Genomic DNA, 19,219 nt, shown 5'->3' on the forward strand with positions numbered 1-19,219 from the left:
ATTAGTAGAATGTGGACCATGTGGATCTTGGAAGGGTTTGTGAGCTTTGCTACTATGGTAAGGAAAGCTTGAATGATGGTTGCTATGGTAAGGAAAGCTTGAATGTTGGTTGCTATGGTAAGGAAAGCTTGAATGATGGTTGCTATGGTAAGGAAAGCTTGAATGATGGTTGTTATGGTAAGGAAAGCTTGAATGATGGTTGCTGGATGTACAGAAAATATACTAATACAAATTTTGAAATGGAGAACCATAATAAACAGCTAGACCACTAATCTAATATGTATCAAGTTTCATAAAGATTTATTGAATGTTTTAAGAGTTGTGGTCCAAAAATGAAAGTCTGAATAATAAACAGATGAAAAACAAGAATAATTCTAAAAGTAGAAAACTGTGAAAAGAAAAAGTTGCATTCACACCACTAGTCAAAAATGTTTATGACGTTTTATAAAGATATCTTCCTAAGGAAGCAAAATTGTAGATAATGGATGGATGGGTGAACAAAAAACAACATTCAAAATATTGAAATTGGAAAAATGTCAATTACAAATTGCACATCAGGACTACTAGTCAAATATTTATAATAAGATTTTTGTAGAGGTTTACTCTTGCTGGGTTTATGCAATGGAAATGAAAGTGTGAATGGTTGTTGAAAAGATGAATCAAGGGGAATGATCAATGAACAAATGGATCAAAATGTAAAAAACAGACAGCAAACAACACACCTACACCATGGCAATTAATCATGCACTTAAAAATTAATAAAACTTTCAGAACAAACTTAACAATTTGCTTCATAATTTCAGTTTAAAGTAAAAGGTTAGCATACTATTTCTCTCTTGTCGACTGTAGATGATATGAACACAATTGCAAATTCTGCTTTATTGTTTATTGAAATATTAATGTTTTCAACACCCACTTCATTTCATTATATTATGTACCACATTTCAATTTTTGTGGTTTTCATCAGTACAAGAATTTGCAGAGCAGAGATGGGTCAAATTAATTTCACAGAAGTCATTGTTTATTGAGTCTTTAAATTTGTGGTTTATGATAATTGCAAAGTCCAAATTTGCTGCAAACGCTACATTAGATGCCTGCTCAGTGTATCCCCTAGGGGTGCAAGACTGAGAGTCAGAAATCTTGGTGTCAAAACTGAAGGTCAGACTGAGTAAAAAACAAACTTTGGTATCAAAACTTGGGGTCAAATTAAAAATGTGGGGGGTCTCTGAAGCACAAATGAGGGTGAAGGAAAACACTGCCTGTTCCATGCTGAATAGTCCTCTATACACTATAGTATGTCACCGCTGACTTTGTAAACAACTGACCACCGAGTCTAGAACGTCTTCAACAAAACTTACAGAGCAGAAACCATGGTCTTTTTATCAGGCTTTCTGTGAAGTGACGTCCAATTAATAATATCCTAAATGCAGGCTATCCACAAAGTTTGGTCACGGAACTTCTACAACTCGTGTCATTCTGCAGAACCCATTTTTCTGCAAGACACAATGACCCTGTCTCTGACCTTTTGAAGCCAAAATCAATTGGTGTCTGCCATGCTCTAAGTGCAAGCTCTCCATAAACTTGGAACAAGTTTGCATGGAAGTATTGGCCTTTAATGGTAAATCAGCACAATAATGGCTACATATGCGTATTGAAAGTAAAGTTTTAAAGATGTAAATATAAAGCATTGCACAAAAGATTAATGTATGTAGTCCAGAACTAATGTGATTATTGGAAAACACTTTCTTTCTTTCAAAGTGACTTTGAACTTCAACTTTTTTACCCCGAAATTATAGTCTTCTTTCATAAGCCATCCACAAACTTCTGTGGAGATAAAAGGATGGGAGCACAACATTTTGAGCTGAAACCATTTATCATTTTCAGCCAAAGTATACCTTGGCATTTGACCTTTTGACCTGCAATATCTACATCCTTCTATTTCACTGCAACCAATCCATAAAGTTTAGTCCAAGTCTATTACATACAAGATATTGAGCAAAGATAATTTTTCATGTTTCAATCAGTTATCGTGACCCATAACCCCAAAATCATAAGTTTTTTAATACTTATTCCAAGTGCAAGCCATCCATAATGTTTGGTTTAGGTCTATGATACACAACTAATATTATGGTGTGAAAACCATTTTGCTTCTTACAGTCAGTGACCATAACATTATAACCCCAAATTCAAGTAATACATGAATCATAGTATTGGTAGAGGTCTAGATTTCAAGCTGTAGTGTGGGATTCAGAAACAAGACAGACAAGGTATATAAACAGATACATTCAACCTTATGGTGAAGGTGAGCACATAAAAGTTTGTATTTTTAGCAAAATAATGAAATCACAATATTTGCTTTGCACCCCTGCTGTTCTAGGTTTGATCCCAGTTCACAGGTATCAACCCATAGGCATGCTTACTGGGAATCCAAGAGACAATTTTCTGTAATGTAGGTTGCTTGTCCATAATGGACAACATGGTTATGAAAGTAATATTTTATGCAAGAATATTGTCTTCCAATGAGTCTATACCTATACAATTAAGATCTATTGAGGTCAATTTTTCTTCTGAATTACTTGCATCTTTCTTCATCTCTGCAACAATTTTTCACCTGTACCTACTTGCATCTGATCAAACGGTTTCTTGTCACAGACATTGTTTGTCAACATTCAGAAAGAAAGCACTAGGTGCCAGTTTAACGTACTGGTCCTGAAGTGACTTTTTCTCTCCTTGACTTCTGTCCATCTAGAAAACTCCTTAAAACTTGATTACAGAAAAATCTGATTTTTCCTGAATTTCATGAAAACAGTTTGGAATTGTCGCTAAATATTTAAAATGACACCTCTATTGATTCTTTCCCCATAAAAATGTAATTCACCAAGCTTACAGAATATGTTCAGTCTTTCCAGCAACCCTTTGTTAAAATGTAGGGATAAAGTGAGGCTACTTTTTTTTTTTAAAGTTGGGGAAAAGTTGGGTGAAAAAAGGGATATTTCAAAGAAAAACCATATTAAATTTATGTAATTTGCCCCCAATAAATACAAAACCTTTACCTGACTTACCTGTGCAAACTTGAATTGCATGCTCTTACTCACCAATGTTTTTTACTCCAGGTTGTAGAAGTTGTACATTGTAATTAATCAGAAATACCTAGATTCCATTAATCACAAACATGTAGCAATGATTCCTCCGAGGAAACCAGACAGAGCAATTAAATTATTTTTTCTTCCCAAAACTGCACAAAAAAATTAACAAAGTACATTTTGAAATTAATCCCTTAAACATGCAGTTGTAAAATTTATGTTGCTCACCAGCAATATAAGTCACTACGGTTTGAAGAGATTTGGGCATGCTCACATGTGCGGTTATTAAGGTTGTTTGAAAATATCTTTAAAAGGTCATGGAATTCATCAATTGTAATTGATATTTAGAAAGAAAAAATAATTGTTGGTTCTGGTGGCAGCAGATTTGACATTTGTACCTATTCTCAATTAAAATAATACAATCTTAGCAATTCTATTAGTTTAATCAATTAATTACAATGTATCATTTCTTTTGTGCTATGACCCAAAGTACACAATGGATGACCAAATTTTGCACATCAACCTTAAACACTCAGACAAAATCTGAGACCATACTCGAATTTACCTTGCTATCTGGCCTTTCTTGAAGTCTATATTCAATGTGGAAAAAAAGAAGCGATAGTAGGGTCATTTTCAGAAAGTCAGGAAAAACAGGGAGTCTGACAAAAATATGGGAGAAACTAGGGCTGCTGGAAACACTACAAAGTTAGTTCATTGTGAGCTGAATTCCAAAAGACACCCACTTTAGTCATGTAAGTGACAAGACACCCACCTTAGTCATGTAAGTGACAAGACACCCACCTTAGTCATGTAAGTGACAAATTTCATGTAGGTAATTGGACCATCTGGATCCTTTTTCTCGAACTGGCCATCATTATCTTCTTTCTTTTCTATCGTGGGTCCTGGGTTTTGGACAGGCATGTTCTTCTCCTGCACAAAGTCATATTTCAACACACGTAACTGCACATCATATGACTTTCAAAAACTTGACCACACTACATTACAATAGTTAAAGATGACAATGTAATACCTGCATTAAGTGTATTATTTATTTTACTCAACCTGGTGGGTGGTGCTGTCAATCAACAAAGCCTGTTACCTGTTCTGCCTCTACCGGAATTTCACCATGTGTAACTACTACTGCAGCTATACTTCAAGATTCTGCCAGGTCAGTTTGTGGATCACCTCTAAATCTATAATAAGATGCTACATGTGACAACATCAAAGGCCATAAATCATGATTCTATTACTCAACTTAGTGTAGTTCTCACCTGACAGCCTGCTAACCTGCAGATTTCCCTGTGTAGGTAGGTGTACTTCAGTCAGTATTACACAAACTTGAGAGGAATATTATCAACACACAGTGCATACTCTATGTCATTTCATTCAGCTGAACATGAAGTACTGACCTTGCTACATGTATATGGCATGGAGTGCTGATGAGTGTGATTCAATGACATATGATGGTATAAATTTAGCACTACACTCGGCAAATTCTATCATTATTGACATGAAATAACGGGGCAATTACATTATGGATAATCCTGTGCATTTAACCCAATCCCAAAGGAGACAGTCAAGATCTGACCCTTTCTGAACTGAAACCCAGCCTTCAGTCATGGAAAGTAATTAAACAACTGTAACCCAGCCTTCAATCATGGAAAGTAATTAAACAACTAAACTGTAACCCAGCCTTCAGTCATGGAAAGTAATTAAACAACTGAACTGTAACCCAGCCTCCAGTCATGGAAGTAATTAAACAACTGAACTGTAACCCAGCCTTCAGTCATGGAAAGTAATTAAACAACTGAACTGTAACCCAGCCTTCAATCACAGAAAGTAATAAACAACTGAACTGGAACCCAGCCTTCAATCACGGAAAGTAATTAAACAACTGAACTGTAACCCAGCCTTCAATCACGGAAAGTAATTAAACAACTGAACTGTAACCCAGCCTTCAATCACGGAAAGTAATTAAACAAATGAACTGTAACCCAGCCTTCAATCACGGAAAGTAATTAAACAACTAAATTCTTGTGCAGATTTATTTAACCCCATAACCTTTCTCTATTCATGCAAACGTTTATGATTTTGAATAATATGTCAACGGGGAGTGTAATGATAAATCTATGCAATGTTTGGGATATGGTACAAGCAATGTACATGAGGTGAATGGTATTATGCAGACTCTCTTGCCGGTAAAAACAGTCAGTTTACATAAAATTGGTCCTGAATTTTCCAGTCCAAAGCTGGATTCTCTTTAGACACTGCTATGAACTCACACAAGCGGTTGCTGTAATGACTCACAGAATATCAGAACAATACATGATATATATTTTATGTAAAAAGTAAACTTCTAACAAACATGTAAAGAAACATGAATAAGCCAATTAATTGGCATTTGTAAACAAGGCATGTATCTTTACTGTAGATGAGGTGGGCTTGCTCAGGAAGAACCACTTTTTACAGATTTGTAATAATAAACATATTTAAACTATAAGAACAGTTACCTTTGGCATCACAGCACCTGTCTCTGCATCTCGTGTGAGATCATTTGGAGACACTTCACCAGTCTCTTCTGTGTTGAGAACACAATTTTCCATGTCTGATCTGAAATAAATAAGATAAAATGTGTTAATTAAAACCAAACAAGCCATGGTAAATATCCGTACAAGACCAGCCTAAAGCCAGATCTTCAAAATGCTTAGCAAAACGTCCCCTAACTTGCTTCTGATGTCCATGACACATTACCTGTGGTTTTGACTGAAACATCTGCTTACACCAACCCTTTGAAATCTGAGTGAAAGACTATCACATATACGAAATAAGTTTTGAACAGTGGTATCACTACGGCCACCAAATAACAAAAACATCCTTGTCAACAGTAGGTATTTCCAACCAGTATGCATCAGAGTGCAACTTGTACAAATGAGACAAGAAGCTAGCTAGTTAATAACTCATGAAAAAGAAAGGTTTTGGATTACCAGAGATATATTTTTCAGAGAGACACCTGGTGATTTCTGAAACTTTGCTGACTGAGGCAATGATCTAAATGATGGACTATAATCATCATCATCTATACATCAAGTAAGGCTCTGACTGAGGCAATGATCTAAATGATGGACTATAATCGTCATCATCTATACATCAAGTAAGGCTCTGACTGAGGCAATGATCTAAATGATGGACTATAATCGTCATTATCTATGTATCAAGTAAGGCTCTGACTGAGGCGATGATCTAAATGATGGACTATAATCGTCATCATCTATACATCAAGTAAGGCTCTGACTGAGGCAATGATCTAAATGATGGACTATAATCGTCATTATCTATGTATCAAGTAAGGCTCTGACTGAGGCAATGATCTAAATGATGGACTATAATCGTCATCATCTATGTATCAAGTAAGGCTCTGACTGAGGCGATGATCTAAATGATGGACTATAATTGTCATCATCTATACATAAAGTAAGGCTCTGACTGAGGCAATGATCTAAATGATGGACTATAATCGTCATCATCTCTACATCAAGTAAGGCTCTGACCTTGTAGATAGGAATGATGATGGAGGCACGATATGGTCTATTTCTTATATAGCTGCCCGAAAAGCTGAATTCCACCTATTCCATTTTCAGATAAGACTAGTCAATCATTTCATTTCATCCCCTTCATCTAGCTGGGGTTTGTCCACCTCTTGTATATCTTGGGTACATGAATATAGTATTCCATATGGTAACGAATATGCCATATCAAATTCACAAGTATTCAGGAACTGAGAAACTGCAAAATGTTATTAATGTCTTTAAAGTGAGTCAGATATTACTCTAAGCTGCATAACTTCCTTTACATTGTGTCTTGGTATCTTGTTACCTTCTTGAATTACATCCAGGAACAAATATTCCAATTATATATATATATAAAAAGGGGGAAACAAATGTCGGGGAAGTTTTACCAAAAAAAGGAAATTTGGTCTGCATTAAAAAACTGGATTTCCGACTAAACCCTGAAATTACCATCTCTGTCTATGAATGAAGCTAGTTCACTACAAAATGGCACATGATGTTTGGTCTGCCTGATCAGTTTTGCTGTGCAATACGTTTGGCGCAAGATACCATAGCATGCTGGAATAGGTGGACAGCCACCCAGCCTGAGATAAGCAATCTGTCACCAATGTAGTCGTATACTCATTATTCCCACTATGAAAACAAAGTCATATGGACAGTGTTCTTTTGCATTACCAGGGCCCAACAACGTGGAATGAATTGCCCACTGAACTTAGACACAAAGACACAGTAATCACATTCAAGGAGTGCTCACAAAACTCACTTATTTCGACTGTAAGAACAAACTTAAAGACCTAATAATGTTTCCTACCTTAAATATTCTCAGCATGTTTTATTTAATGTTTTCTAATTTCATGGTGTTTGTTTTTGTAATCATATCAATATATGTTTTTTATCTTAGAGGTGTTGTCTAATGTTGTAGAGCGCTTAGACTTCTAAAGATTAGGTGCTATACAAAGTCCTCATTATTATTATATCACACAACTGTATGGCTGGACCGGTTGGTCAATGTTTAGAACAGTATATAGTGGATGATAAATGCCATGATGTCAAGTGGTATGTCTATACACCAGTACAGGTCCAATTATGGCTCATTCTGTCTATCTATCCAACAAGAACATTGCAGTGTATGGACAGAGTACAGAGTAAGTATGGCTCCACATCCACAAGCAGGGTGATGTTTGACTTATGAATATCATGCCTCATGGACAGAGCTAAAGGCTGACCCCAACAGGATCTTGAAAATTTTCTATATCTTCCATTGTCAACAATCTCTACAACATAGCCTTTTCATCTGAGAGAGCATGCCCAATTTCAACTCTTGTTTAGAACTGTCTCTCATTCCAGATTTGGCACTGTCTTTTTAATCTTCACTTGGGGTTGGGGGGTGGGGGCATGGAAAGGCATGAGACTTGTGAGAGGTTCTAAAGTGGAACACAGGATCAGTACCTCATGCTGAGAAGAAACAAATACTGCTTTGGATTCAGAGGTAGCAAACATTTTTCCTTATTGTAATGTACTTGTCACAGAAACTAGTCTACTGGAGAATGGCTATGCCAGTGCAATGATGTGTGGCTGAGTAATTGACTTAAGCCTATAATGTGTACATAAAAAACTGTTAATTGATTACCTTGATGCTGTAAATGGGAGAATTTAAGGCTATATGCATGTTTTATGAGGTATTTAAGTAATAATAGTTCATGATGGTTTTAGAATAAAAATCATTCCACCTTTGCAAAAACAAAGACAGGAAGACTAACAAAACATTTATTCTGCAGAAATACTCGAGTTAGTAATCTGAGACGTGGCATTGTTTATTCTATTTAAAGATGCTTTTAGGAGAATGTTTATAGGCTGCCCATCTATCTTTTTGTTAATTCATGTTAAAGATGCTCTTTCTCTCGATGCTAATAACCAACGGTCAAGAAATAGGAAACTCAGGAGTACATCTTTGGTCCAACTCAGGAGCTTCCTCCTCAGGTGAACTTGGCTTGGAGCAGTATAAGAAAGCAGTCAGCAGCTGTAATCACCCAGCTTAATGAAAAATGAGGTTAAAACTTGTCTGCAGGATGAGCGTGCATTGCCACTTCTAATGCTAATACAGAAAGTACATTCTCCTTCCTTCATCAAATACAAAGAGATTCAAGGGAAATCTGGACTGCCTGTTAAGTGTGAAACACAATGAATGTCATCAGTGGTCACCAGTCAGTGATCTTGTGATGAAAACTAAATATGCTTGCGGAGTTTCTAAAAAACATTTCCAGTGAACTGTGAGATATATAACTCTTCTTTTTTCCTTTAATTGACAATATACTGATATTTATTATTACTGCAAGCCATTTTCCATTAGAATCTAATTCATATTCCAAAGTTTCTGTTCTACTATAAAATGAAGAGAATAAAATACTAAGTAATAATAACCCACTACTTTTGAATCCCTTTAAAACACATAAATGTTGATAGAATTTACTGGTTTTGAGGCCATTCTACTGATCAAAATTTGCAAATCTACTGGCCTGATGCCCAGGTCCTGTTACATGTATGCACATATTATGGAGTTTTTCTGTAGGAGACTGACCTGAGAATGAAGGATCAACATGGGATTGAATACCAGTCTCCCTGCCACAGAGATATCATATTTCTGGAGCTCTGGTTAGCAGCTAAATGAAAACATACATACAGATATCTCTTCTGACTCAAAGATGCTAAAACAAGATTAATACCATAACAGGACTGTACAAACTGACATTTATTATACTTTTCTTGGCTTTAGTCAATAAATACTAACCTCATTTCCCTAAAAATTGCTTCTTCATTTATTATGTTTCTCAGTTTCTCAGTGGGCACACTGACTACAGTAACTATATCACAGGGACTGTGTGTATCCATTAGGAGCCCTTCAAGGCCTGTTTTCTCTGGTACAACCAACCTTGGCTCAGAAATATTGGGACCTGTTGACTGGTAAACAATCAGGGGAAGCACATTGCATGTTTTCTTTGCAAGCTGAAAAAGATATCAAGATAGGCCTCTGTATAATAATTGGATACATGTTAATTTCAATTTGACTCAGCATATAAGAAGGCCAATTCTAACACTGACTCATCACAAGCCCGTAACATAGTTTTCTCAGGAACCCACTGCAGTTTTATCCATTTCTAAATCTGACTAAATAATGGCAAAATATTACCAAAATATGCATCAAAAATTAAAATTTTCAAATATTTTGAAAATGTAAACCAACTTGATCTATCTCCATGCAAACAATACTTATCCATTTCCATTCTAGCTTGGCTAATATTAATCAACACCATGAATTTGTAACTGAAAATATCCGTGTTGATCATGACTAGCTCCACCTAAATGCATGCTGGGATACTGGACAAGTCCATTTTTGTGAATGGTGTGAATAGCATAAAAATGACCCATTTTACTCCTTGGCTAACTTGGGATATATCCACGGTAGGTTGAACTGTATAATACTGCTTGGGTGAAAAACCCATGAAAGAAGTGGTGATGAGGTTTACAAAATGGCTGCTATTGTGGCAATCATATTGGACATCAGATCAGCATCACTTTTATTAAGACCAACTTAACATCATAAGAAGTCTTTTAGTGAAACCCTCATGTGGATGTAACCATCCAATCAGGAAGATTAGCAGTATTAACTTCAAGACTGCTGCTGCGATGGCCATATTGGATTTCTCAGCAGCAACATTTGGGATGAAGTTTCATGACAATGCTCCAAGCAACTTAAGAGGATTTGTGATGATAAACTTGGTGCTAACAGATGGGCACTGGATGACAGGTGCTCTACCTTTTGTAACTGTTAAGCTAAGATCAGTATTGGAACCTAATGTAGACATGTACACAGAATGCTTTTATAAAATCAACAATGACTGAGACAATGCAGTAGCTTGTAAGCTTGAAACTGCAGTTCTTTAAAATAAAATTGTATTAATTAAAGGTTCTGTTAACTCATTAACCCCTGGTGCCTTGTATATGCATCAGCAGGAGGTAGTAGCCTACTGTCAAGCTCTGTAGCATCAAGGTAATTTAAGATATACTAAAATGGGTGGTATTATAGAAAGGTAGACAGATGTAGCTCTACAATTTTTGGGACCCAATTTTTTTTTCACCAAAAATTCGCCCCTGGTCAAAATCTGATTTTGTGTCCACATTTTAGACTTTCTGGCCTCAGATCTAAGGCAGACTCCAACTTTTACCCTTCTGCTCATGCATGACCGAAATAGCCAATGAAAAATATGTTTCTAACACTAGGCACTAGGTTAACCAGAAATCTCTTGGAAGTTGATGTATTAGAATGTATTCAGAAATAGCCTCCAAAATGTGTTTCCTACTCGCATTTCGGACGAAAATGACAAAAACCTACAGGGGTTAATTAATGAGTTAACAAGTACAGTGCAACCCCGCTATAACGCGAATTTAGATATGACGCGGCTCTCGAAATTTCATATATTCATTCACACATGAAAAAAAAATTCTTCTTCAAAGTACATGAAATAGTGTATAATAATGTATTATCATTATGGGGGAAGAGATCGCGTATGAATTCGATTTTAATATGATCGTGGCATGGTTCCTGAAATTTTAAATACATGTGCATTTTTCTAGTACCAGGAAGGAACAGTTTTTTTTAAGTATGAGAAATAGTGTGCAAAACGTTTATTATCATTTTGGGGAAGAGTTCGCATATGAATTTTAATACGATCGTGGCACAGCTCTGCACTTTGTGCAAAATTTTTTTTTTTTCATTTTTGGGAAGAGATCATTATGAATACGAATATAATATGATCATGGCGTGGTTCCTGAAATTTTAAATACATGTACGAGTATTCTTCTCGTACCTAGAAAAATACTTATTTTAAAGTACGAGAAAGTGTGAGTAAAATGTTTATTATCATTTTGAGGAAGAGTTCGCGTACAAATTTGAATCTAATACGATCGTGGTTTGGCTTCTGAAATTTAATAATTTCACTAGGTTCTTGAAGTGTTATGACAAAATAAACATTATCTGAAATGTTACTTATTACTGATCCATGAGTAAAGCCAGTAAGTCGTCTTTGTGATTGTCTTCAATTAATTCTGTATACAATCGTTGCTCAAACAATAGCCGACATGTGTTTCTTTAACTGCATACACAACCAAGCAGCAAACAATGCAGTGGTTGATAAAAATTCTCACAATTTAATAAACATTAAAAAAAAAAAACGAAAGCTGCCAAGATGTTTGCTGGGCTTAGCGGTGCTATTAGACGCAATCAGTTGACCAGTAAATAATGTCTTCATTATCTAGAAATTGAAAGGGTATGAAATTGTACATATGTTCGGCTTTAAAAAAAATTATAAACGTGACTCGTGACCATCGCAGGTCTGCTGCACTTAGTTCTCGGGTTTTATATGGGTATGGTGTTTGTTTATGAACTTGTTATTAATTTCCTATTTTTTATAAAAAAATATTTTACCATTATGGAAAAGCAAGTTCACAAACGCAAGTCATTCTCTGCACTTTGCACAGTGATTAGTATAACGTTTTTTTTTCTATATTCATAAAATCTGAAAGTAAAAGTTATATGCATACTGAGAGCATGTATTGATTGTTAATTATTCTTGCTGTAGTCATTCACACGAATAGGCATACAAGCGTTAATTATTGGAAATGTGCAATGGATAAATGTACACGCAAACACATATGAAAAATTTTAGCAGTATGAAATTTGTACAGACACCGTTCATAGACCCTGGAAGTTGGAACGTAATGAACCGTACATGTGCTTCGCCTTTCTTAACCTAATTTTGCTGTTAATTTTTTCCCATTGAATTCAGACATGTAATGATGAGTGACAAAATTACTGAATAGTTTAAATATGTATGCAATTTTGGTAATGGAATTACATGTATTATGGATAAATTGCAAGCCCCGACAGTACAATATCAGATGGCAAGTAAACGGTGTTGATACTATGTTCATGCTGTATATTAGACGTTGAATTCAGACACAATGATCAGGGATTTTTAAAATTAAATACTGTAAATATGTGTGCAATTTTTCAATGGAATTACATGCATTATAGATGAACAGGATGCCATGACAGCACGATAGTAAATGGTGTTGATACCCGATTCATCTTACATATTATACCTGAATACATGTATATGTGCCAATGAGTTGTTCTCTGAAAGAAGTAAAATACTGTAAAACCCAGCATTAACGCGACCCCGATATTAACGTGATCCAATTTTCTTGGACTACAATTATCGCGTTATAGCGGGGTTCCACTGTATGTTGTTAAAAGGTAAAAAATGCAAGAATCTTTTTTATCAACATCATCAGCAAACTAACAAGATGTGAGATGTTAGGTAATATGTGTTACACCCTCTGCTTTTTTCTAGTGATGTCATATTCCATCTGAAAATCATAAATACATACTTTGAGACAAGGAAAAAAATCCAAATAAACAATCCTCTTAAGCAGAGATGAGGAAATGTATAGTTTAACTGGAGCAGATTAATCCCTGCATCAATGGTAGTCACATACATGTTTCTTTACACATTTACTTTTTTTTGTAACCTTTTACATTAGTAATTAAAGGCAGTAAACAAAATTATTAACACTTGCATCTTGATTCTTAAGGCATTTATATTTATAGTTTGTAGCTTTCTTAAAAAAATATCAACCCCACAAAAATTTGTACCCCATGAAAAATAGTTGACATAAAGAACTATGTACTTACACGAAGAGCCTCAAACCATTCTTCTTCACTGCTTATACAAATCTGAAAAATTAAGGCACACATGTATATATCGGAGCAAATCAGACCAAAGTATTATGGTACAGAACATCAAGGACATCACATAGATGCTGAGCCTTGTCACCGAATTTTTGTAACCATACATTTCTTCAACGCTTTTAATTTTTCCAGTTAACCTTTGTAAAACAAGCTTCATCATTTGCTATGCTGAAATTAGCAAATGGCAAAACCAGTAAAGATCATCACAACATTCAGAATGTGATTCATTTCAATAAACAACAGGCCCATGTAGGTCTGATATCACTCAACTGGCAAAACCAGTAAAGATCATCAGAACATTCAGAATGTGATTCATTTCAATAAACAACAGGCACATGTGGGTCTGATATCACTCAACTGGCAAAACATTGGTCTTAAAGGCAAATCGAGTAACAAAGCAGGTATTTCAGGCTGAAACAACCACCGTCACAATAATTTCCTGCAAAATCATTAAAAACTGGTGATATTCTCCACACCAAAAAACTTCAGCTGGGCTAGAAGTTGTGCTGGAATATTTTGCATGTATGTAAAAGGTACTTCACGCTTTGACTCAGAACTATTACTTCATGAACATTATATTTAAACGAATCAAGCAATCTTTTTATTTAATACCAATACTACCAAATTTCACACTAGAAAGACATGTAATACTGCTTATCTTCTTCACGCACAATTTTTTGTCACATCATTCAGTTTAGATTAGCTAAAACCGATCTCCATTTTTAGCCTCACTTTTCTGTGCATCATATAAGGACATAGTGTCCTTCCTTAGAAATGTAAATAGATCACTTTATACAGGTCTACTATTCTTACAAAAAGACAAATTTCCTGATGAACACAACTAAGTAAATGTTTACTCATATCATGTTTAGTCTTTGAAGAGAGTTTTATGTGATCCATTCCAAGGTATATGATTAATTCACAGACTTGGCCATGTTGAGGTTACTCCATTCCAAGGTATACGATCAATCCACAGCCTTGGCCATGTTGAGGTTACTCCATTCCAAGGTATATGATCAATTCACAGCCTTGGCCATGTTGAGGTTACTCCATTCCAAGGTATATGATTAATTCACAGCCTTGGCCATGTTGAGGTTACTCCATTCCAAGGTATATGATCAATTCACAGCCTTGGCCATGTTGAGGTTACTCCATTCCAAGGTAAATGATCAATTCACAGCCTTGGCCATGTTGAGGTTACTCCATTCCAAGGTACATGATCAATTCACAGCCTTGGCCATGTTGAGGTTACTCCATTCCAAGGTATACGATCAATTCACAGCCTTGGCCATGTTGAAGTTCAGACTTGGCCATGTTGAGGTTACTCCATTCCAAGATATATGATTAATTCACAGACTTGGCCATGTTGAGGTTACTCCATTCCAAGGTATATGATTAATTCACAGACTTGGCCATGTTGAGGTTACTCCATTCCAAGGTATATGATCAATTCAGAGACTTGGCCATGTTGAGGTTACTCCATTCCAAGGTATATGATTAATTCACAGCCTTGGTCATGTTGAGGTTACTCCATTCCAAGGTATATGATCAAGTCACAGACTTGGCCTGTTGAGGTTACTCCATTCCAAGGTATATGATCAATTCACAGCCTTGGCCATGTTGAGGTTACTCCATTCCAAGGTATATGATCAATTTACAGACTTGACCATGCTGAGGTTACTCCATTCCAAGGTATATGATTAATTCACAGCCTTGGCCGTGTTGAGGTTACTCCATTCCAAGGTATATGATCAATTCACAGCCTTGGCCATGTTGAGGTTACTCCATTCCAAGGTAAATGATCAATTCACAGCCTTGGCCATGTTGAGGTTACTCCATTCCAAGGTATATGATCAATTCACAGCCTTGGCCATGTTGAGGTTACTCCATTCCAAGGTATATGATCAATTCACAGCCTTGGCCATGTTGAGGTTACTCCATTCCAAGGTATACGATCAATTCACAGCCTTGGCCATGTTGAAGTTCAGACTTGGCCATGTTGAGGTTACTCCATTCCAAGATATATGATTAATTCACAGACTTGGCCATGTTGAGGTTACTCCATTCCAAGGTATATGATTAATTCACAGACTTGGCCATGTTGAGGTTACTCCATTCCAAGGTATATGATCAATTCAGAGACTTGGCCATGTTGAGGTTACTCCATTCCAAGGTATATGATTAATTCACAGCCTTGGCCATGTTGAGGTTACTCCATTCCAAGGTATATGATCAAGTCACAGACTTGGCCTGTTGAGGTTACTCCATTCCAAGGTATATGATCAATTCACAGCCTTGGCCATGTTGAGGTTACTCCATTCCAAGGTATATGATCAATTCACAGACTTGACAATGTTGAGGTTACTCCATTCCAAGGTATACGATCAATTTACAGACTTGACAATGTTGAGGTTACTCCATTCCAAGGTATATGATCAATTTACAGACTTGACCATGTTAAGGTTACTCCATTCCAAGGTATATGATTAATTCACAGCCTTGGCCGTGTTGAGGTTACTCCATTCCAAGGTATATGATCAATTCACAGCCTTGGCCATGTTGAGGTTACTCCGTTCCAAGGTATATGATTAATTCACAGCCTTGGCCATGTTGAGGTTACTCCACTGTAGCAAGCTAAGACTGCCTAATACATTTTGGAAAAGCAATTTTGGAAACCGTTATCACTTCATGCCAAGTTTTTTTTAAAATTGTATCAGTACCAAAGGTCATACTTGATGAATGATAAAAATCATGTAGTTTTTTTTAGGATGTCCTAAGATACATACTTAACAAGTTCTATCAATAATTGGCCAAGCCAATCTTAAATTGAAAATAGGTTTTAGAAATGGTTGCTACAGAAGCCCAACCATTACCTGGGAAACCACGTGGGACATAATTCTCAAAAAGCATGTTCAAAGAAGAATTCTTACTAAGTTGGATTAAAAGTGGCTCAATAAAAAATAGGTTTTCCATCCGGTTGATAAAGCCAAACCGTTGCTAGGGCAGTGGCCCCAAGAACAATATTTTTTAAACAAAGCATGTCCCATGTAACAATCCAATCGCATCGGCTCAAACCTGGCTCTTCCATCACAGAGGAGAAAATCGAAAATAGGTTTTCCACCTGTTTAATAATCCGGTTGCACAACTGCTAGGGGAGCCACACACAATGCCATTTTGGTAGAACATGCTTAACACATTATCCCCTGGAAGTTTTTGTCATTTTCATCTGAAATTAAAGTTCTGAATAAATTCTAAAACACCAACTTCCTGGTGATCTTCCAATAACATACTGCCTAGTTGTGTTAGAAACATTGTTTTTCATTGACTATTTGACTCACACATGAGCAGAAGGGTAAAAGTTGGAGTTTTTTCTTCTTTTTGCTTAATGGACCCATTATTTTCGTATCAAGACCACTTTTATTCAAAATGCCCGTCTTATCCTACTTTTTGCAAAGGTTCATCTGTCTGTTTGCAGTTCATACCGGCCTGCCTTAGATCTAAGACCAAAAAGTCTAAACTCCGGACTCAAAATCCGATTCCGACCACACACAAATTTTGAGTAGAAATAAAATCGGGTCCAAAAAATGAGGTTTTTCCCATAGTATTTTGTAGTGTAACTAGAAATTCCAGATTATTTTGGTGAAAATAGATAGATAGTCCAGCTAGCTACTAAGGATGACACACTACAGCTTGGGGAGTCTGTAAGGACATAATTCTGAAGGACCATGTCTTAAAAACACTCCAACTAAGTTGATCAAAATTGTCTCATTCTTGAGCAAGTAGAAAATAATCTTCCAAAATAACTGTTAAGGAAGCCAAGCTGTAGCTAGAGGAGCAACCCAAACACAATTTTAATTGAGGATGTCTAAGTTTGATTGAAACTTACTGATTTGGAGAAGAATTTCAAAATAGGTTTACCATATGGTTGTTATGAAACCCACACTGCTGCTTGGGGAGACACAGCAAACATAATTATCGCAAAACATGTCCCAAGGAACAATCGTGCAAAGTTTAATTTCAACTGGTCTAATGCTTTTTGAGAAGCAGATTAAAAAGTAAATGTGACACATGAAACTAAATTTTACAACAAAGGAATAAGTGAAAATGCATAACTCAACATAAAAACAAACTTTTGTAAGTCTAACAAAATCAAAAGTAACAGGGAAATTATAAAAGATTGTTGTTGTTGTTGTAGGGTTTAACGCCATTTTCAGCACACAATAGGCTATACATGGCGGCCAGCATTAATAATTATAAAAGAAAATAATGAGCAATGAGTATGGTTGAATAGAAGTCACATCTGGAATGGAAAATTCCATCATGCAGCCCATTTCTGGTAAATTGTGTTCTAATATATCAGCATTGTTCTGGCCTGAACCTTTTTACTATCTGGCACCAATACAGATATCATAGACCTAATGTGAACACCATTAGTCACTGAGTGATGAAGGCAGTATGATAATGACAAAAATGTCAAATTCTTGTCTTTATCCTCAGTATTCGAAATTACCGATGATCATGAATTATTCAGAACACAGAAGCAACCTTTTCAGAACCTATGAAGGTTTCTAGGCAATAAAGACAACACTTGAACCAAAATCTTAAGCTAAGCTTTTGTGATCCTGATTCCCTCCCCCAGCCAATTAATGACATCTCAAGTTGATGAATAACTATACGCATGTGTATGTACATGCATCTGTATGTATGGGGTTTAAAACCATGTCATCATACACTTGGCTATACACTGAGTGCCAATTACAAGTTTTAGCTCAAAAATTCAGTATTCCTCAGATAAATATGTTTCGGCAAACATTCAAGAACTTTCAAAGCATTAAAACAATTTTTTTCAAAATTCAAGTTTTAATGGCAACCTCTCAAAATCAAGGATTTTGGAAGTGTAATACAGGCACCAAAAGCTCTAAAAATGTAAATATAAAGAATTGCACGAAAAGTTGGCACAAAAAAAAATGCGACTATATGATGAGATAACCATCATGTTTTAAATATGAAATGAAATGAGATAATGGAGATAAAAGTGAAGAAAAAAACAGACGCTTACCTAAAATGTGTTTCAAACATAATTCTGTGATGCCATGCACCCAACTAAGGGTAGGAGCAACACGGAGAAGACTTGTATGTGATGCAATAGTATCCATGAGGAATGCATACATGCCAGTCCCGCAAGAGGCATAAATGTAATTAATGTTATTATAAGTGGCAAAAAAGCATGATTTGGGTGTAAAAAGTGTTATCTAACCACATGCCAGAATTACAACACATATGAAAAAGATATTTATTTTTGCTACCAACCTGGTTCTGTCAAAATTCTTGTCACAAACGCCAAATGGATCAGAATAAGAACACAATTATAAATAATACTGAAAAATCATTTCTGTTTTGCACTCAGTTTAACTGGTCTACGTGTATAACTTTTGATGAACTGGAATTCTGCAAGGAGCATGATCATGTGCTCAAAGTGCTGAATTACACTTCTCTCATATTCTTCTTTTAAAGTTTGTAAATCGATATTAATTTGTCCTTTTTTCTGATCTGACATGTTCTGAAGTTTTAAAAGATCAATCTGCTCTAACATTTTCCATCATACAACATCCAAAATTCACAATGTAAAGCATTTAGCTAAACAGCTGGTGCCATTTTCTTTAAATATAAGGGCTGCTAACAGCTAGCTTATCAATATGTTTAATCTCTGAGGCAAAGTTCATATATGAAGAAACGTTTTCTTGGAAATGGGTCATATACAG

At 35.8% G+C, this 19,219-nt stretch overlaps 1 protein-coding gene across 4 annotated transcripts in view; it reads right to left on the minus strand.

The window, feature by feature from the left end:
- The window catches only part of LOC149790791 (uncharacterized), a 56,685-nt gene that overhangs the window by 33,356 nt on the left and 4,110 nt on the right, over nucleotides 1-19,219 (minus strand). For 2 of the 4 annotated variants that reach the window (XM_089972853.1, XM_089972852.1), the window contains exons 3-6: nucleotides 13,401-13,442; nucleotides 9,438-9,652; nucleotides 5,594-5,693; nucleotides 3,885-4,013 (exon numbers count right to left, since the gene is read on the minus strand). In XM_089972853.1, the coding sequence (XP_089828979.1) occupies nucleotides 3,885-4,013; nucleotides 5,594-5,693; nucleotides 9,438-9,652; nucleotides 13,401-13,442 (486 nt within the window). The other 2 variants (XM_089972854.1, XM_089972855.1) reach the window with 2 other exon arrangements.

This window comes from Sinohyriopsis cumingii, chromosome 10, assembly GCF_028554795.1.
Source record: "Sinohyriopsis cumingii isolate HCF-2022 chromosome 10, ASM2855479v2, whole genome shotgun sequence".
Classification (NCBI taxonomy): Eukaryota; Metazoa; Mollusca; class Bivalvia; order Unionida; family Unionidae; genus Sinohyriopsis; species Sinohyriopsis cumingii.